Source organism: Trifolium pratense, linkage group LG2 (genome assembly GCF_020283565.1).
Source record: "Trifolium pratense cultivar HEN17-A07 linkage group LG2, ARS_RC_1.1, whole genome shotgun sequence".
NCBI lineage: Eukaryota > Viridiplantae > Streptophyta > Magnoliopsida > Fabales > Fabaceae > Trifolium > Trifolium pratense.
The window spans coordinates 35,487,526-35,508,018 of NC_060060.1; the positions used below are offsets into that span (position 1 = coordinate 35,487,526).

Sequence of the window (20,493 nt, forward strand, 5' to 3'; positions counted from 1 at the left end):
AATTATATATGAATGAAAAATAATATTTTTAACAACAATCTGCATCATATATTAGTGTTACTTTATGTTGATGACTCATGCTTGTGACGGGAAGTAGTTTACATTACAGTATCAGGCCAACTTCAAGATGACTGATCTTGGTATCATGAAGTGCATCATTGCTCAACTCAAGTGTAATTTGCTGACACTATGACTAAAGCACTTCCTAAATCAAGATAGCTAAAGAAAGAGTGTTAAAGCTCTGATAGTTTGCCTTAGAAATTTGAATAAATCTTAACTGTTGTTTCATTTTCTGTTTTAATAATAATAATAATACCAATAAAATCTTAGTAGTTGAGATTTTTTTGGTATATTTCAGATTGGTTGTAAGCCTGTAAAATAAGCATTCACATTTATGAAATAAACAATATTACTTCAAATTTAATCATTCATTATTTCTCTCCAAGTTCCAAACTTCTGTCAAAATTTGATATTTAACACAATCATTAGAAACAACTCAAATTATATTAAAATTGGTTGTAATGTGAACTTATTGCTATGAAACGTTAGTCGTGGTAGAGCACTAGAATATAATGCCCTCTCCGGCCACTTAACAAAAGAATGGGTTGGTTACTACTGTACTCTTTACTTGTTCGTTTTCTTCCGCGGTTATCTCATTCTCCTAAGTTTGGAAAAAGAAGGGCTCTCAAGAAGCAAATCTACTACTCTTTACTCTTTCAAGTTTCTGAATCTTGTGCTTGTTGAGCTTAGAAGATGAATTGTGACTTGCGACGTATCAGAAAGTTGCACTCCACAATGCATTTTCATCCTCGCCACAACGTTGGTGAACTTCAACCATCCTCTCAACAGACCTGCAAATCCCGCTGCATTTCCAATCAAATGAAGCAGCGCATATATCACCCGCCTGGGGACGACGCAAATGGATTGTCTGTTTTGCACAATTTGAGCAGTACCGCGAAACGTCTTAAAGAGAGCGACCTAGTATGCGACTCAGCCAATAAAATCTTCGGTTCTAATTTTTTAGAAAAATAATTTTTCAATATCAAACAGAACATTAAGTTTTGTATTGTAAGATTGCAAGCCAATTGAGTTGGTGTGATAAAAAAACTATTTTAAAAAAATCTATAACAAATAGGCTCAATAAGGATAAAAAAAAATTATTTCATCCATAGAATATTATTGCATCTGCCAAATTATAAAAAAAAATTATCTTGATGGTTTATATTATTACTAGATTGTTGTAATTGGTAAAATTATTATATCTCAGAGTTGCTAACTTACAGCAAATAGTATAATCCCCAGCTGGTACACCTAAAGCACATAACCTCTTTTATACTGATTTAAGACAGTTTCATGTCAAAGTTAAGATCCTCTAATTCAAGTAAAAATATTCTATAAAGGCAAAGACAATCTATTTACTTCTAGAAACAAATACATTCACGTTGCAGGCGTGCAAAGTTATGCAGGTTAGATTATGAAGGAGACAGCAAAAACAGCTTATACAGGAAAAGTGGCAAAGGCTCCTAATCCTACTTGAACGCCTAACCGGAGTAATTATATCCTCATCCCCGGGTCTATTACAATCGATCCTCATAATCAGGATTGTCCTTCAAAATAACAAACCCTTCGAGAATCGACGAAAGGGGAATATATCTGCAAAAACAAAAAAAACACTCGTTAATATTACAAAGAAAACATAAGTATATTTTTAATTTAGTTAGAAAATTAAAGGCAATCAAATATTACTTTTCCGTTGCTAGCTCGGCTCTATCCCCAGCAGCCAGGAGAACAGGGGTCGAGTGAGTCTGAAAACCAGTAATTATTTTAGGACGACCAGCCTGTCCAACAACATCTACTGCTCGACCAACCCGAACAGGCACTGATATAGGCTTTAAATTCTCGTCCAAAGTCAGTAACATCCTCGGCTGTTGCAATAAAATATAATCAAGACTTAGTTTCAAATGGGAGACAGGGAGGAGTTAATTACTAGAAAGAAGAAATAAGACTCAAACTAACCTGCATTGCCAAAACAAGGAAGTAAAGAATATAATGATACTTTCCCAACACCATGGCTTTCATATCGAGGCATGAATGAAGCATTGCAATTAGACCGGCAAGTGATGACCTGTAAAATGTGGAATTGCACGTCAATAAGAAATTATTACAATTAAGTAACAAGTGTCATTAGAACACACCAACTCAATTGGCTTACAATATTACAACACAAAACTTAATATAGACAAAAGGGTTTTGGAAAATACATATTTACTTACGGTGATAATAAGGAGCGGTCGGAATGATATGGATTAAGCGTTATTAGGCCTTTTCCCAAATGTACAAGACCTTGGGCAATCCTCACCTGCAGAGACAAAAATCAATGATCAATGAAACACCCCAAAACTAAAAAATAAGAAATAAGGACGACAACTAAATGAAGCATACACAAAATAGAAGGTTGGCATCCTTGTGGTAAAAGCTGGAAAGGGTGCGAAGCATGCCAGCAATTCGAGCATTGTTCGTTCCAGCACCTATTAGCCCGAATGCAATAACCGCTGCCTGTACGTACAAAAGGTTTTATAACTTAAAAACAAGAATCAGGAGATAAATAGAAAATAATGATTAAAGCGACTTTACCAACTTACCATTGCCACTTCCGAATCAGTATCGTGGCTTAGTCTACTTAAGGTATCTATAACATTGGCCTGTGATGATCCAGTGAAGAGTTAGATAAAGTTACCAAAATCAACATTCCATGTTATTTCAACAGTGTTTACCTTGATCTTCTGTTAAAAAATATCTTTAAAGAAGTGATAAAATAGTGGGATGAAAACCCACTTTACCTTTGGATTTGATATAGAAAGTAGACCAAGTGCTAGGGGAACTGCTCGGCGTACACTCTGCTCTCCATATTGGAGAAGATGTTTCAGCGATCGAATTGCCATATCAATGCCTAATTCTTCAGCCATTGCTACCATAGCAATTCCAACCACCGCCGGACCTTGATGCATTTCATCTTTTTGGGAACAATGACCCAAAAGATTCTGCACCTGCATGAAAGAAGAATAGAAGCAATTATAAGCACAAAATTGCCGTATAAATTTCTTATATAAAAGCTGTCAGTTGTGTACAAGATTGTACCTTGAGAACATTCCCAGTTCCAGCATAGGCACATGATTGTAGTGTTATTTCGCAATACTTCCTAATTTTTTCATCTAGAGTCTTTGAAACTTCAGCAGTTGCCTCCACACTCTCCTGTTGTTATAAAGCACAATATGAATAGTAAATATTACAATGCTAGAGTAATTTAGGCCTAACCTTATACCAAAGTCACTCCTCAACATATATTATTTGAGGAAATTAAATAAATAGCACAATGAATGCAGCTAAATACCTGTTTCCCAAGATAAAGAAGACCTAGGCCAAGAGGTAAAAATCGTGTCAAGGGCTCTCCCAACTCTGATTCACTCCTGTCCATCAGTGCAAATATGATTGCTTGAGCAATTTCCTCATTACAAGAACCAACATAAACCAAGCCCAACGAAATCGCAGCAAAAGCAATCACATCAAGTGAAGCTTTAGCATCATTCAGAATAGGTTCCAACTTGCATCGTATCTGAAAGAAGCAAAGAACCAATCAAAATATTTACATGTCCAAACAAAAAACCACATGCATCTCAACAAGCAGTCAAGCAATATAACTTGAACAAGAATCAAGAAATATAAGGAGAAACAGCTTACCTGCTCGTTCTGGGAACCTGCATATGCTATTCCCAATCCCATAATTGCACCAATCCTGATCGAAGTGTCTTCATTATCTGTGTAGTCCCCTAAGATAGCCATGGCCTAAAGAGGAGCCAAATAACTATGAGCTCAAATATAGAAACTAAAATATGCATGTCATGTCACACTGAGCAATGGGGAAAAGACTAAATGAAACTAACTGGATCACAGTCATTCTTGATACGACAATTGGCGATTCCAACTCCTAACAATGCACCAGCAATGACATGGTTGTCTTTACTATGAAAGTATTTGTCAAGTTGTGCAAGTCCAGAGTCAACATCCCAAAGTAAAACCATACCCTGTTATAATACATGATAATAGTATAAGTATTGCAGATAAAGTTATATGGTCCTTAAATAAGAGAAGGGACGATTTAGTTAGAAAATCAGACCAGACTAGCTGCAGCACTAGTCTTCCCATGCTCCTTGTTTTTGAAAACCCAATTTCCTGAAGAATTAGTGCTGGAAGAATCTGATGTATCAGTCATCAATTTATCCTGCAACACAATAATGCAAGGGAATGAGAAATTAGAAGGAACAAAAGAGGTCAGTAACCAAAAATCTTAATAAATATGAGGTTCAATGTACCTGACCAAAGCCAGCATTTACAAATGCATTGACAAATGTAGCTGCAAGGTTATGTCTAGCTGAATCAACATTAGCTCCGGCACATGTGTTGCTATCAAGCAAGTGTTCCTAGAAAAACCAATCAGAACACCACATTAAAGGCTAGTTTGTTTCGCTATTTCTAAAAGAAGAAATACTTTAAATTTAAGTTGTGTTGAAGGAATTTATAATAATTATGTAAGTCTTTCAAAATAAAACCCGAAAAAAGTTATTTTAGCATTTTTCTTGGAAGTTAACACACAATTCTCATAAAATTCATAGTAATGACAAGCAAACACATGCACACCAAATAAAGCAACACGATTCATTATCCATCCTTTCATCAAATTGGACAGTAACTTAATTAATGAAAGTTTAAATGTGAAGGCATTAGTCGTACAAAATCCAATGTTAATTAAGGCGTGAGTAAATTTATCATCAGAAACACACCTTGTATATATCCCCTGGAGATTTGGGCTCCATGACTTCAATATCACGAGCAAGAGTCAGATATCCTTCACTCAACTTAGAATTGTTTAAGATATCCTGCAAAATATCTCTGTCCTCTTCAATTGGAGCCAGTTCCTCATCTAATTCAAACGTAACTCCCTGCAAGCATCAGAAAAACCATAAAAAAAGAGAGTCTGAAAATAAAACCGATTCTGGAATCGTCCGAGTCTATCTGGCTCCCTGTGGATTTGTGTCATTTGCCAACACAAAGTTTAAAGCATTGCTTCACCGGTAATATATTATTGTGTAACAATTACAACTATATATATTAACAAAGTACTAGGAAAGAATCAAGGACTTACATGACGTGCAAGTATGAAACAGCATTGCTTCTTTTGCAGCATATCATTACAAGAAGTGAACACCTGCCTCACATACTATCAACGATATTGCAACTAGTTAGTTTCAATTCACAAAAGAATTTAAGGAATAAAATATAGAAATTGTATCTTTTCAAGATTATACAGAAAGAGACAGAATTCTAGTGTCACACCTGCCGCTTATCTAGTAATAACGCAAGTTGGAGCGCATTTGTATATTCTTCAAATTTTAGATAGATTGAAAATGCAAGGTCCAAAACTATAATATCATCCGGTCCAGGAAGGTATCTGTTGAATTACAAAAATAAATTAATATTTTTAACTGATCAAATTATTTCTCTGAAAACCTGCAGAAACTGAGGTCTGTTTTCGCTTACCTAGCTGAAGTGGTGAGATACAGGCAAGTCCTCTTGAAATTTGTTCTGTCCACATGTTCGATCAACATATCAAGGTACTCAACCTAACATTAAACAATATTTAGATGAAAACAACGTTCAGTTGACCGTTTGATGTAGTCGCGCAACAATGTAAAGAAGGATTTGACATATATATAGTACCTCCATTAAAAGATCTACAGCTTCTGTCTCGGCATTGTGCTGCAGAAATTTAGAATTGTTCAAAAGTAATAATAGTTAGCTTTCATATAAGACATGTTGTTGTATGAATTTCCATATGGTTAACAATCTTGTGCAAAAATAAGATTTTTATAGCATACCTTCATGTGAAAAGCAACTATTTGTTGTACAAGTTCCAAAAGATCGTCTATTGGAGTGTCTGCAGTCTGTAGAAACAAACAATAGAAAAAAAAAGAGTAGGAAGCATTCTTAGTATTAATTAGGAATGGAAAATGAGAACATGTTAAATTTAAAACGGACAAGAGAACGATAGCATTTAAAATAGCGAGAATCTATCATCAACCTGTCGTTTTGCATACTCTTTGGAAATTTGTCCTGCCAAATTCCTAATAATGAAAGAAAGCATAAGTTAATTTGTTAATAAACCTTAAGAAAACAAAAAACAGAATGCCACATAAAACATGATAATTGTCCTCACCTAACATACTCATGGCCCCAAGAACTAATATCACCCTTTGAACCTAATAATCTGTACCGGAGGCTTTCCTGAGGGAGTAGTGATAAGCAGAGAGTGAATCGATTGATCGATCAATATTTAACACAATCAATGAAGGCAGTAAGCAACAAAAAAGAAAATTTAGAAACAGAAAACTCACCAGTTCTTCTTCGTCTCCCGGAGCAGACATGGCCAAAACTGATAAAATGTCTGCTAAATAGTCCTGCAATGTGTTAAAGAGAAATCATTATCATCAGTTAACCAACCAACCAACCTGCAGGCAGGAGAATATATATGATTTCATATAAACAAACAAACAAACAACAATACCTTTACATCTGATTCAGCCATCATAGTTTGTTCATAATATGTCTTAAGAGTGACATAATGGGGGCGTAGAAATTTTAAAGGCTTGGGAACGGAAGTCATGGAGCTAGTTGAATTACGAATTTCATGCCTACAAAACAAAACAAAAAAGAAGGTATTGAATTAAGAATTTCAGTTAATGTCAAATTGACAAGCACACAACACATGGTCTTGGACTTTGTTCAGTTGATGATTAAGGGCACGTTTGGATTAGCTTATTTTGAGCTTATGAAAAATAACTTATGCAAGTAAATAAGACTTTGTGTTAATTCATAAGTTCTGGGTAGTAAAAATTGTATCTTGATAAGCTAGTATTTCATAAAATACCTTAACAAACTTAGAAATAATAGATAAAAAGTTATTTATTTGTATAAGTTGTTTTGAATAAGCTAAAAAATTGTATCTTGATTCATAACTTAAACTAGTACGTACAAATAAAAACCTAGCTAGCTAGGTACCTGATGTTTTGAAGAGCAAGCTTCTGCAATTGGGGGTCAGAATCCTGAACCCTCTCAACATACAAATGTAGCTGTTCTTTCAAAGCTAAATCCTCGTCTGACTGCATGGATAAACACAAATAATCAATGAATGAATGAATGAATGAATGAGTAAGAAGAAAAGAAAAAGTGAAAGAATGAATGAGACTCACGAGATCTTCGATCTGGGACATCTTGTTCTTTGCCATTGAATTGGAAAATTTGAAAGTAAGGAAATACGAAAACGAACGTGATTTGGAGATTTTTGAGACTTGAGTGAGTAAGTGAGTGAATGAATAAGCGCACTTTGAAGATTTTATTATCTAAGAAAGTGTTCTTACTTATTTATAGCTGGCAACCTGTCACTTGCCCAACAAGTAAGATATAGATTTTTAGTTTAGTGAAAATAAAATAAAGAGTAAGATATAGATTTTATTATCTAACAAATCTTTAGTGGGATTCATTATAAAAATAAAAAAAATAAAAACTCATCTTTTTATAAAAGAAACAACTTTTTGAAATAGTATCTTTAATGTGGTAAAAAAAATAGTTTCTTTAATTCCCTCATATACCAAATTTAAAAATATTAAATATTTCTTTTGGTAGAAATTTTATTTAGTAGATAGATTGTGTTAGATTATTATTAAATATTTCTTTTATAATGAATTAATATAGAAAATCTTTAATGGATTCATTATATTTTTAATTAATATGCAAAGATATAGATTTTGTATTTATGAAAAGAAAAAAAAACTCATCTTTTTATAAAAAGAAAATACTTTTGAAATAGTATGTTTAATTCCCTCCAACGATCTGTTTTGGATCTAACCCATTAGTACTACTAGTACCAATTTTATTCAAAAAAAAAAAAATCCTATATGAATTTTATAAAATCTACGGTTGGATCGTAAGTTTACATCATATAGATAATCTATATTGAATTTCACAAAAATCTAAAATCGTTTGACATCTCTAAGTTTGTGGTACTTTTAATATCAATATGTGGTAAATTTTTCGATTTTGACAAAAAAAAAAAGGGTAAATGATCATTTAACCCTGCAAAATAAGCAAATTTTCATTTACTTCTATGCAGATTTTTTTTCTGTTTACCCCCCGCAAAAAATTGATTCCCTCATTTTGCCCCATGTGTGTATAGCAAGACAAGTGACTGTGCAATTTTGCTGACCTGGCTTGTACACATGGAAAAAAACATTTATATTTATTTTTAAAATTTCACGTCAGATAATATAATATTTTTTTAAAAAAAATATTAAATTTTTTTCCTACAAAATTTTTTAAAAAAATTCTTATTTATTTTTTTTCCAAAATAAAATAAATCCTACAAATAAAATTTTTTACTGCAAAATTTTAAAAAAATTTCCTACAAATAATTTTTTTTCCTAAAATAAAAAAACTAATTTTCTTATTTTTCTCCCAAAATAAAGATTTTAAAGATTTATTTTCAAACCTTTTTCAATTAAAAAAACAACAGAATCTTCGCTAGAATCGTTTTCTTTCACCATCGTTATTGTCTTCTGCTTCTTTCTATTTTTCTAATTCAAGGGAAAATTAATGGTTTTCGTACAAGAGGAAAACACGAATAAAACTTCTTTTCCTATTTTTTTTAATTCAAAGAGATTAACAAAAAAATAAAGTTTTGTTTTTAAAAAATAAAGATTATGTTTTTTTTTAATTCAAGAAAATTTGAAAATAAATCTTTAAAATTTTTATTTTGGAAATAAACTTTATTTCGGAGTAAATCTTTATTTTCTGAGCAAAATAAGAAAAATTATTTTTTTATTTTGCGATGACATTTTTTACTTGTTGAAAATATTTTTAAATTTTTTTGTTGGACAAAAGAATTTTGTTTTGTAGGAAATTTTTTAAAAAATTTTGGCAAAAAAAAAATCGTTTTTTTTTATTTTGTAGGAATTTTTTTAAAAAAAAAATTTATCTGACGTGGAATATAAAAATAAATATAAATGATTTTTTCCACGTGTACAAACCACGTCAGCAGAATTGCACAGTCACATGTCCTGTTGTACACCCAGAAGGCAAAATGAGGGAATCTATTTTTTGCAGGGGGTAAACAGAAAAAAAATCTGCATAGGGGGTAAACGAAAATTTGCTTATTTTGCAAGAGGTAAATGACCATTTACCCAAAAAAGAAAGTAAAGCTAAGACAAAATTGGACAATTTATATTGGTCCATTAACTAATAAACGTTACAAATTGATTTCTTAACTTTAATTATGTTTGTCATTGTTGCAAATTACCTTGAAAACTTGAAAAAACAGCAAAAGCTGCTGTTTTTGGCGCCCCGGGCGAAATTTACAGCAGGAAAAAGGGGCCAGGTTTTGTTTTCACGTGCCTCAGGCAAAAATTTCGCAGGTTTATATATATGTCACGTTTTTCTGATATATGAACAAGGATTTTAGGGTTTCTAAGGCCAACAATACGGCTAGGGTTAAAAGAGATCATCTTGGGAAGACTCTAGGGTTGGGGAATCACTCTATCATCTTGGGAAACACTTTCATTTTGAATTTCTTGGTCACATGAAGAAATTTGGGGCTTAGGGTAGAATTAGGATCAAGGCTAATTCTTGTAACTCTATTGTGAGATTTCATTGTAATCAAGAACATCATTTGATAGTGGATCGGAGAGCTGCTCTCTCCCCTATAGTAGGTCACATTGACTGAACTGGGTAAACAATTCTCTTGTGTTCCTTTTCTTTATCGCTTTATCTTTTGATTTGTGATTATTATTGCCGATCTCATTATTTGATTGCTGAATTGTTATTTGCTCCACACATCAATTATTTTATTGGTATGATTCAATCCGAATTTACAACAGTCATATTGGTCATTTTCGTTAGTTTTCTAAAAATACATAACTTTATATTCAATCTAAGAAATGTGTCTGAACTATCATAATCATATTCCTTAGTACGCCTAACAATATTACTCATAAATAAATCATTTATGTGTACATATAACGAATAACAAAACGTAAAGTTAATATTGTTTTAAAAAAACTAACTAAAAGTATGACAAACAAAATTAAAATTAAGGGATCAATTTATAACGTTAATTAGTTAAAGACCAATATGAAACCAATAAATAAGTTAAAGGATCAAATGTCCAATTCCTAGAGCTTTCATGAAACCGGGATTAACGTGCAGGGCCAATAAAGCACGAGCTATTAAGAAACACCTTGTGAAAAGGTTGTGTGCGGGTTTGAGAAAAATCTGAGATAGAGTTCAAGACAAGTGTCACTTTTGCTAAATCGGGCTCTTACTCGCTATGCAAAGGTTCAAGTCATAGATAACTTTACTTATGCACAATCTTTTAGAAACCATTGAAACACTTATTTAAATTCAAGTGGGGGAACATAGTAGTGTTCATTTAAGTGTGGAAGTTGAAACGTTTAGATTGGAAATGGGATGAACACATTGGTCTTGTAGGACTTGGAACTAAGGAGTGTGAATTAAAAAAAGTGAGAAATGTCCCACATTGATAAGAACACTATCCTTAGTAGTGTGTATATATTTATATCCCAAAGTAACCAGGTGAAACATTATTTTTTAGTCACAAAATTAATTAATTCTTTGATTAGTTAATTTGAAGGAAAAACATGGTTTATGTTTGACCGTTGCTGACTCAATGCCAGCTATTCCAATTAGTGTAATATGATTCTAAAACGGATCCATTAATCCCATTATTCCACTTGAAATTCGTTCTCTTGGATCTATAATGAATCCAATTAAGCCACTTAAATTTTTATGCCTCCTTGTCTCATCAGTTTTTCTTTTGGTTATATGAAGAATAGTATGTTCTTCATTTTTGAATATATATATTTTATACGACAACAAAACAACTCAATATACAATTCATATACTTAAAAACATTCCACAAAATATTGCTCTCATGCTATTTCTTTGTCAAAGACAATTCTTTGTGTTTCATTGGTTCGTGAACTGGTATTGTTGTACCAGCACTGATATTGTTGTATCAGTGAGATTGATATTGTTGTATCAATTTTCGAGTGGTTTTGTAGAACCATTCAAGAAGGTGTTCCTTCTTCGATCATTACAGTGCAGTACTTGATCGGTTCTGTGTTGAACAGTGCTGTTTTATCCTGGGGACGACGCAAATGGATTGTCTGCTTTGCACAATTTGAGCAGTACCGCGAAACGTCTTAAAGAGAGCGACCTAGTACGCGACTCAGCCAATAAAATCTTCGGTTCTAATTTTTTAGAAAAATAATTTTTCAATATCAAACAGAACATTAAGTTTTGTATTGTAAGATTGCAAGCCAATTGAGTTGGTGTGATAAAAAAACTATTTTAAAAAAATCTATAACAAATAGGCTCAATAAGGATAAAAAAAAATTATTTCATCCATAGAATATTATTGCATCTGCCAAATTATAAAAAAAAATTATCTTGATGGTTTATATTATTACTAGATTGTTGTAATTGGTAAAATTATTATATCTCAGAGTTGCTAACTTACAGCAAATAGTATAATCCCCAGCTGGTACACCTAAAGCACATAACCTCTTTTATACTGATTTAAGACAGTTTCATGTCAAAGTTAAGATCCTCTAATTCAAGTAAAAATATTCTATAAAGGCAAAGACAATCTATTTACTTCTAGAAACAAATACATTCACGTTGCAGGCGTGCAAAGTTATGCAGGTTAGATTATGAAGGAGACAGCAAAAACAGCTTATACAGGAAAAGTGGCAAAGGCTCCTAATCCTACTTGAACGCCTAACCGGAGTAATTATATCCTCATCCCCGGGTCTATTACAATCGATCCTCATAATCAGGATTGTCCTTCAAAATAACAAACCCTTCGAGAATCGACGAAAGGGGAATATATCTGCAAAAACAAAAAAAACACTCGTTAATATTACAAAGAAAACATAAGTATATTTTTAATTTAGTTAGAAAATTAAAGGCAATCAAATATTACTTTTCCGTTGCTAGCTCGGCTCTATCCCCAGCAGCCAGGAGAACAGGGGTCGAGTGAGTCTGAAAACCAGTAATTATTTTAGGACGACCAGCCTGTCCAACAACATCTACTGCTCGACCAACCCGAACAGGCACTGATATAGGCTTTAAATTCTCGTCCAAAGTCAGTAACATCCTCGGCTGTTGCAATAAAATATAATCAAGACTTAGTTTCAAATGGGAGACAGGGAGGAGTTAATTACTAGAAAGAAGAAATAAGACTCAAACTAACCTGCATTGCCAAAACAAGGAAGTAAAGAATATAATGATACTTTCCCAACACCATGGCTTTCATATCGAGGCATGAATGAAGCATTGCAATTAGACCGGCAAGTGATGACCTGTAAAATGTGGAATTGCACGTCAATAAGAAATTATTACAATTAAGTAACAAGTGTCATTAGAACACACCAACTCAATTGGCTTACAATATTACAACACAAAACTTAATATAGACAAAAGGGTTTTGGAAAATACATATTTACTTACGGTGATAATAAGGAGCGGTCGGAATGATATGGATTAAGCGTTATTAGGCCTTTTCCCAAATGTACAAGACCTTGGGCAATCCTCACCTGCAGAGACAAAAATCAATGATCAATGAAACACCCCAAAACTAAAAAATAAGAAATAAGGACGACAACTAAATGAAGCATACACAAAATAGAAGGTTGGCATCCTTGTGGTAAAAGCTGGAAAGGGTGCGAAGCATGCCAGCAATTCGAGCATTGTTCGTTCCAGCACCTATTAGCCCGAATGCAATAACCGCTGCCTGTACGTACAAAAGGTTTTATAACTTAAAAACAAGAATCAGGAGATAAATAGAAAATAATGATTAAAGCGACTTTACCAACTTACCATTGCCACTTCCGAATCAGTATCGTGGCTTAGTCTACTTAAGGTATCTATAACATTGGCCTGTGATGATCCAGTGAAGAGTTAGATAAAGTTACCAAAATCAACATTCCATGTTATTTCAACAGTGTTTACCTTGATCTTCTGTTAAAAAATATCTTTAAAGAAGTGATAAAATAGTGGGATGAAAACCCACTTTACCTTTGGATTTGATATAGAAAGTAGACCAAGTGCTAGGGGAACTGCTCGGCGTACACTCTGCTCTCCATATTGGAGAAGATGTTCCAGCGATCGAATTGCCATATCAATGCCTAATTCTTCAGCCATTGCTACCATAGCAATTCCAACCACCGCCGGACCTTGATGCATTTCATCTTTTTGGGAACAATGACCCAAAAGATTCTGCACCTGCATGAAAGAAGAATAGAAGCAATTATAAGCACAAAATTGCCGTATAAATTTCTTATATAAAAGCTGTCAGTTGTGTACAAGATTGTACCTTGAGAACATTCCCAGTTCCAGCATAGGCACATGATTGTAGTGTTATTTCGCAATACTTCCTAATTTTTTCATCTAGAGTCTTTGAAACTTCAGCAGTTGCCTCCACACTCTCCTGTTGTTATAAAGCACAATATGAATAGTAAATATTACAATGCTAGAGTAATTTAGGCCTAACCTTATACCAAAGTCACTCCTCAACATATATTATTTGAGGAAATTAAATAAATAGCACAATGAATGCAGCTAAATACCTGTTTCCCAAGATAAAGAAGACCTAGGCCAAGAGGTAAAAATCGTGTCAAGGGCTCTCCCAACTCTGATTCACTCCTGTCCATCAGTGCAAATATGATTGCTTGAGCAATTTCCTCATTACAAGAACCAACATAAACCAAGCCCAACGAAATCGCAGCAAAAGCAATCACATCAAGTGAAGCTTTAGCATCATTCAGAATAGGTTCCAACTTGCATCGTATCTGAAAGAAGCAAAGAACCAATCAAAATATTTACATGTCCAAACAAAAAACCACATGCATCTCAACAAGCAGTCAAGCAATATAACTTGAACAAGAATCAAGAAATATAAGGAGAAACAGCTTACCTGCTCGTTCTGGGAACCTGCATATGCTATTCCCAATCCCATAATTGCACCAATCCTTATCGAAGTGTCTTCATTATCTGTGTAGTCCCCTAAGATAGCCATGGCCTATAGAGGAGCCAAATAACTATGAGCTCAAATATAGAAACTAAAATATGCATGTCACACTGAGCAATGGGGAAAAGACTAAATGAAACTAACCGGATCACAGTCATTCTTGATACTACGATTGGAGATTCCAACTCCTAATAATGCACCAGCAATGACATGGTTGTCTTTACTATGAAAGTATTTGTCAAGTTGTGCAAGTCCAGAGTCAACATCCCAAAGTAAAACCATACCCTGTTATAATACATGATAATAGTATAAGTATTGCAGATAAAGTTATATGGTCCTTAAATAAGAGAAGGGACGATTTAGTTAGAAAATCGGACCAGACTAGCTGCAGCACTAGTCTTCCCATGCTCCTTGTTTTTGAAAACCCAATTTCCTGAAGAATTAGTGCTGGAAGAATCTGATGCATCAGTCATCAATTTATCCTGCAACACAATAATGCAAAGGAATGAGAAATTAGAAGGAACAAAAGAGGTCAGTAACCAAAAATCTTAATAAATATGAGGTTCAATGTACCTGACCAAAGCCAGCATTTACAAATGCATTGACAAATGTAGCTGCAAGGTTATGTCTAGCTGAATCAACATTTGCTGCAGCACATGTGTGGCTATCAAGCAAGTGTTCCTAGAAAAACCAATCAGAAACACCACATTAAAGGCTAGTTTGTTTCGCTATTTCTAATAGAAGAAAGACTTTAAATTTAAGTTAAGGAATTTATAATAATTATGTAAGTCTTTCAAAATAAAACCTGAAAAAAGTTATTTTAGCATTTTTCTTGGAAGTTAACACACAATTCTCATAAAATTCAAGGTAATGACAAGCAAACACATGGACACCAAATAAAGCAACATGATTCATTATCCATCCTTTCATCAAATTGGACAGTAACTTAATTAATGAAAGTTTAAATCTGAAGGCATTAGATTTAAAAACGATAAATGAATTTGGAGTCGTACAAAATCCAATGTTAATTAAGGCGTGAGTAAATTTATCATCAGAAACACACCTTGTATATATCCCCAGGAGATTTGGGCTCCATGACGTCAATATCACGAGCAAGAGTCAGATATCCTTCACTCAGCTTAGAATTGTTTAAGATATCCTGCAAAATTTCTCTGTCCTCTTCAATTGGAGCCAGTTCCTCATCTAATTCAAAGGTAACTCCCTGCAAGCATCAGAAAAACCATAAAAAAAGAGAGTCTGAAAATAAAACCGATTCTGGAATCGTCTGAGTCTATCTGGCTCCATGTAGTCACAAGGAAAAGGAAGTAAACTCCAGAGATATATTAACAAAGTACTAGGAAAGAATCAAGGACTTACATGACGTGCAAGTATGTAACAACATTGCTTCTTTTGCAGCATATCATTACAAGAAGTGAACACCTGCCTCACATACTATCAACAATATTGCAACTAGTTAGTTTCAATTCACAAAAGCATTTAAGGAATAATATATAGAAATTATATCTTTTCAAGATTATACAGACAGAGACAGAATTCTAGTGTCACACCTGCCGCTTATCTAGTACCAACGCAAGTTGGAGTGCATTTGTATATTCTTCAAATTTTAGATAGATTGAAAATGCAAGTTCCAAAACTAACATATCATCCGTTCCAGGAAGGTATCTGTAGAATTACAAAAACAAAATAATATTTTTAACTGATCAAATGATTTCTCTTAAAACCTGCAGAAACTGAGGTCTGTTTTCACTTACCTAGCTGAACTGGTGAGATACAGGCAAGTCCTCTTGAAATTTGTTCTGTCCACATGTTCGATCAACATATCAAGGTACTCAACCTAACATTAAACAATATTTAGATGAAAACAACGTTCAGTTGACCGTTTGAAGTAGTCGCGCAACAATGTAAAGAAGGATTTGACATATATATAGTACCTCCATTAAAAGATCTACAGCTTCTGTCTCGGCATTGTGCTGCAGAAATTTAGAATTGTTCAAAAGTAATAATAGTTAGCATTCATCTAAGACATGTTGTATGAATTTCCATATGGTTAACAATGTTGTGCAAAAATAAGATTTTTATACCATACCTTCATATGAAAAGCAACTATTTGTTGTACAAGTTCCAAAAGATCGTCTATTGGAGTGTCCGCGGTCTGCAGGAAAAAAAAGAGAAGACAGCATTCTTAGTATTAATTAGGAATGGAAAATGAGAACATGTTAAAATTTAAAACGGACAAGAGAACGATAGCATTTAAAATAGCCAGAATCTATCATCAACCTGTCGTTTTGCATACTCTTTTGCAATTTGTCCCGCCAAATTCCTAATAATGGAAGAAAGCATAAGTTAAGTTGTTAATAAACCTTAAAAAAAAAAAAACAAAAAAACAGAATGCCACATAAAACATGATAACTGTCCTCACCTAACATACTCATGCCCCCAAGAACTAATATCACCCTTTGAACCCAATAATCTGTACCGGAGGCTTTCCTGAGGGAGTAGTGATGATAAGCAGAGAGTGAATCGATTGATCGATCAATATTTAACACAATCAATGAAGGCAATATCCCACAAAAAAGAAAATTTAGAAACAGAAAACTCACCAGTTCTTCTTCGTCTCCCGGAGCAGACATGGCCAAAACTGATAAAATGTCTGCTAAATACTCCTGCAATGTGTTAAAGAGAAATCATTATCATCAGTTAACCAACCAACCAACCAGCAGGCAGGAGAATATATATGATTTCATATAAACAAACAAACAACAATACCTTTACATCTGATTCAGCCATCATAGTTTGTTCATAATATGTCTTAAGAGTGACATAATGGGGGCGTAGAAATTTTAAAGGCTTGTGAACGGAAGTCATGGAGCTAGTTGAATTACGAATTTCATGCCTACAAAACAAAACAAACAAAAAGGAAGGTATTGAATTAAGAATTTCAGTTAATATCAAATTGACAAGCACACTGACAAGCACACTGACAAGCACACAACACAACACAACACATGGTTGTGTGCAATTGGACTTTGTTCATTTCATGATTAAGGTCACACTTGGATTAGCTTATTTTTGAGCTTATGAAAAATAATTTATGCAAGTAAATAATCTTGTGTTAATTCATAAGTTCTGGCTAGTAAAAATTGTATCTTCATGTCCCATGAGCTTTGCTCAATTGGTAGGACATTGCATTATATATGCAGGCTACCGGGGTTCGAACCCCCGTCATCCCACTTAATCACCTTAAGTGTGGAATTTCTAGCCTATATGACCCAAAAAAAAATTGTATCTTAATAAGCTAGTATTTCATAAAATACCTTAACAAACTTATAAATAATACATAAAAACTTATTTATTTGTATAAGTTGTTTTGAATAAGCTTTTTTGGTTTATAACCCTCTGGTTCCTAGGGGAAAGGGACCTTAGTAGTCCAGAGTTCGGCCGCGAGGTAAGTAAAGTCTGGCCAAGAAATTGTTCCACCTAGAAATCGAACCCGGGTTCTCCCGAAATCCGTCCTTTACGGTGAAGCTCATTAGTTGTTTTGAATAAGCTAAAAAATTGTATCTTGATTCATAACTTAAGCTAGTACGTACAAATAAAAACCTAGCTAGCTAGGTACCTGATGTTTTGAAGAGCAAGCTTCTGCAATTGGGGGTCAGAATCCTGAACCCTCTCAACATACAATTGTAGCTGTTCTTTCAAAGCTAAATCCTCATCTGACTGCATGGATAAACACACACACACACACACACAAATAATCAATAATCAATGAATGAATGAGTAAGAAGAAAAGAAAAAGTAAGTGAAATAGTGAATGAATGAACGAGACTCACGAGATCTTCGATCTGGACCATCTTGTTCTTTGCCATTGAATTGAATTTGAAAGCAAGGAAATACGATTATACGAAAACAAACGTGATTTGGAGATTTTTGAGACTTGAGTGCTACTTTGAAGATTTTAGTGTTGTTTCTTTCTTATTTATAGCCGTTTCCATCTTGTCCAACAAGTCATTCATTTTTTTTTAATTTTTTTTTTATAATCAAATCAAATACTCCCTCCGGTCCTTATTATAAGAAACAATTTGGTAAAAACACACATACCAAGAAACCTTATCTTTCTTAATAAAAATTCTAAAATTTTACAATCTATTCCAAAACTAACCTTGGTGTATTAATTTATTCTTAGGGAATATGTCACTCTAATTAATGCATAACTTTGGAATAGATACAATTTAATAAGGGTAGAAATGGAATTGTAAGAATAAATTTAATGATTGTTTCTTATAAAAAGGACCAAATTTTTTTTCCAAATTGTTCCTTATAAAAAGGACCGGAGGGAGTAAGATTATAATTAAATATTTCTTTTATAATGTGTGTCAAAAAAAAACATTTCTTTTGTAATGAATTAATATACAAAACCTTTAATGGATTCATATTTTTAATTAATATGCAACGATATTTCTTTTATTTTTAATCTAATCTGGTTCATGAGTCAATAAAGATATAGATTTTGTATGGATTCATATTTTTAATTAATATGTAATGATATTTCTTTTATTTTTAATCTAATCTGGTTCATGAGTACATAAAGATATAGATTTTGTATTTATGAAAAAACTCATCTTCTCTTTTTATAAAAAGAAACTACAATAATTAACTAATGTGTGGTTTCATATCTTTTTGAGAAAATTTGATGAGTTTTTGTATTCATGTTTCTTATAGTACAGTATATTATAAGAATCTTTTCCATTAGTAAAAAAAAATCTTTTACATAAAAATATTTTTTTTTTTAACATAAGATGAATTAAATATGAATTCTTAAGCGCAAAAATCTTTAAAATTCATTTAATTCATTCCTTGTTACATAAAAAATATTAAAATTTTGTAAGCGAAGTTTCTTTTATAATGTATTAAACATGATTGCATCACAACTTTTAATGGGAATGAATTCTCTCAAGTGTGATTTACACTTGAGAGAATAAAGTGCAATCTAACACCATCTAAATTCATTTTCTCTAAATTTTTATATGTTTCTCTCTCTTGATCAATGATAACAAACCACAAATTACACTTGAGAGAATTCATTCTTACTTTTAATTCATTACAAAAGAAATATTTTTTCCGCAATCATGTTTAGTACATTATAAAAGAAATATTTTGCGTCACAACTTTTAATTCATTATAAAAGAAATATTTCAAAATTGCAGGAAAAAATAAGGTATATGCAAAATTGCAGGGAACGATAAATTTCAAAATTTTGAATTTTATATAAGAAAGGAATCAAATTGTGACGCAAAATATTTAAGGGATCGGACCTTATTTTTCCCTGCAATTTTATAAACAGACAATGATTGGTCTTTGGTTTCCACTTAGGGTCTGTTTGGTTCAAAATAGGGGGAGGGGAGGTGAGGTATTTTTATAGAGGGGAGGGGAGGGAAATTTTTTAATTACATATGTGTTTGGTTCAAAAGAGGGGAGGTGAGGTATTTTAATTAAATATATGTTTGGTTCACAAGGGGAGGGGAGGTATTTTAAAAACAATTTACTTTTTTACCCTTAAAATCTTATAACACTCATATTTTTAAAACTAATATTTCTTTATTATTACATCAAAACAAATAACACATACTTTTCAAAGAAAAAAAATTGTTTTTGCAACTTGTTCTTCCACGTTTGACCATCGTGTAGCCTGTAAAACCCCCTCTCTTTCTAGCATATCACATAGCCTTAAAAAAGTTTGAGGGCTCGTCCTCAATAGATTTCTACTAGTTTCACAGTTACTAATTCGATACATTATTTCTTCACGCACCCTTTCTCTCTCAGAGCTCATACTATAACTTAATTTTCTCTTACCAGACATCCGAATATAACAATAAACAATTGCACACATAAGTTGAGCTACAACTCTTCGGCGCAAATCAAACCATCTATTAATAGCAATTTCACGTTCTTGATGATCCATCTAATTCAATAAAATATTTTTAAAAAAATAAATTTTACATATAATAGTTTAACAAACTATCAATACTCTATAAAAAAAAATTAACATTTAAACTACATATAAAATTTCATATACAAGAAGCATCAGCACCACTGCTACGGAAAAATGTTCTGCATATGAGTGTAGTGTACAAAGAATTGAGTTCAAGAAAAAGAATATATGTGTATATTCCAAAACACAAATTAAGAATAGTAAACAAATTAAGTATGCACGTAGATATTAACATATGTACAGGAAAACACTTTCTTCAAAAATGTACAGGAAAACACGAAAAGCAATGGCACATAATATATATGTATGTGCAGGAAAACATGATACA

At 32.8% G+C, this 20,493-nt stretch overlaps 2 protein-coding genes across 5 annotated transcripts; both read right to left on the reverse strand.

Moving 5' to 3' along the window:
- Positions 1 to 1,306: 1,306 nt before the first annotated feature.
- LOC123909709 (26S proteasome non-ATPase regulatory subunit 2 homolog A-like) lies at positions 1,307 to 7,470 on the reverse strand. 2 transcript variants are annotated; one of them, XM_045960586.1, is made up of 25 exons: positions 7,305 to 7,470; positions 7,114 to 7,214; positions 6,620 to 6,746; positions 6,450 to 6,512; positions 6,272 to 6,339; positions 6,137 to 6,179; positions 5,934 to 5,999; positions 5,776 to 5,814; positions 5,596 to 5,678; positions 5,392 to 5,506; positions 5,201 to 5,275; positions 4,839 to 4,997; positions 4,371 to 4,478; positions 4,175 to 4,279; positions 3,942 to 4,082; positions 3,739 to 3,843; positions 3,392 to 3,613; positions 3,139 to 3,252; positions 2,841 to 3,047; positions 2,643 to 2,702; positions 2,443 to 2,556; positions 2,274 to 2,359; positions 2,017 to 2,125; positions 1,747 to 1,925; positions 1,307 to 1,653 (listed from the first exon to the last, which is right to left on the reverse strand). In XM_045960586.1, exons 1-25 carry the CDS (start codon positions 7,338 to 7,340, stop codon positions 1,578 to 1,580), a joined length of 2,601 nt encoding a protein of 866 aa, XP_045816542.1. In that variant the 5' UTR covers positions 7,341 to 7,470; the 3' UTR covers positions 1,307 to 1,577. The 2 variants fall into 2 exon arrangements, with proteins under 2 accessions (XP_045816542.1, XP_045816543.1); XM_045960587.1 differs by lacking the exon at positions 2,643 to 2,702 and having other exon boundaries at positions 7,305 to 7,438.
- Positions 7,471 to 11,669: 4,199 nt separating this feature from the next.
- LOC123908735 (26S proteasome non-ATPase regulatory subunit 2 homolog A-like) lies at positions 11,670 to 18,135 on the reverse strand. Of its 3 annotated transcripts, XM_045959450.1 has the most exons (25): positions 18,007 to 18,135; positions 17,793 to 17,893; positions 16,943 to 17,069; positions 16,777 to 16,839; positions 16,596 to 16,663; positions 16,454 to 16,496; positions 16,263 to 16,328; positions 16,108 to 16,146; positions 15,928 to 16,010; positions 15,724 to 15,838; positions 15,533 to 15,607; positions 15,219 to 15,377; positions 14,729 to 14,836; positions 14,533 to 14,637; positions 14,300 to 14,440; positions 14,102 to 14,206; positions 13,755 to 13,976; positions 13,502 to 13,615; positions 13,204 to 13,410; positions 13,006 to 13,065; positions 12,806 to 12,919; positions 12,637 to 12,722; positions 12,380 to 12,488; positions 12,110 to 12,288; positions 11,670 to 12,016 (listed from the first exon to the last, which is right to left on the reverse strand). In XM_045959450.1, the coding sequence occupies exons 1-25, from the start codon at positions 18,040 to 18,042 to the stop codon at positions 11,941 to 11,943; spliced, it is 2,601 nt and encodes an 866-aa protein (XP_045815406.1). In that variant the 5' UTR covers positions 18,043 to 18,135; the 3' UTR covers positions 11,670 to 11,940. The 3 variants fall into 3 exon arrangements, with proteins under 3 accessions (XP_045815406.1, XP_045815408.1, XP_045815409.1); XM_045959452.1 differs by lacking the exon at positions 13,006 to 13,065; XM_045959453.1 differs by lacking the exons at positions 16,454 to 16,496; positions 16,596 to 16,663; positions 16,777 to 16,839; positions 16,943 to 17,069 and having other exon boundaries at positions 17,793 to 17,889; positions 18,007 to 18,023.
- Positions 18,136 to 20,493: the final 2,358 nt, after the last annotated feature.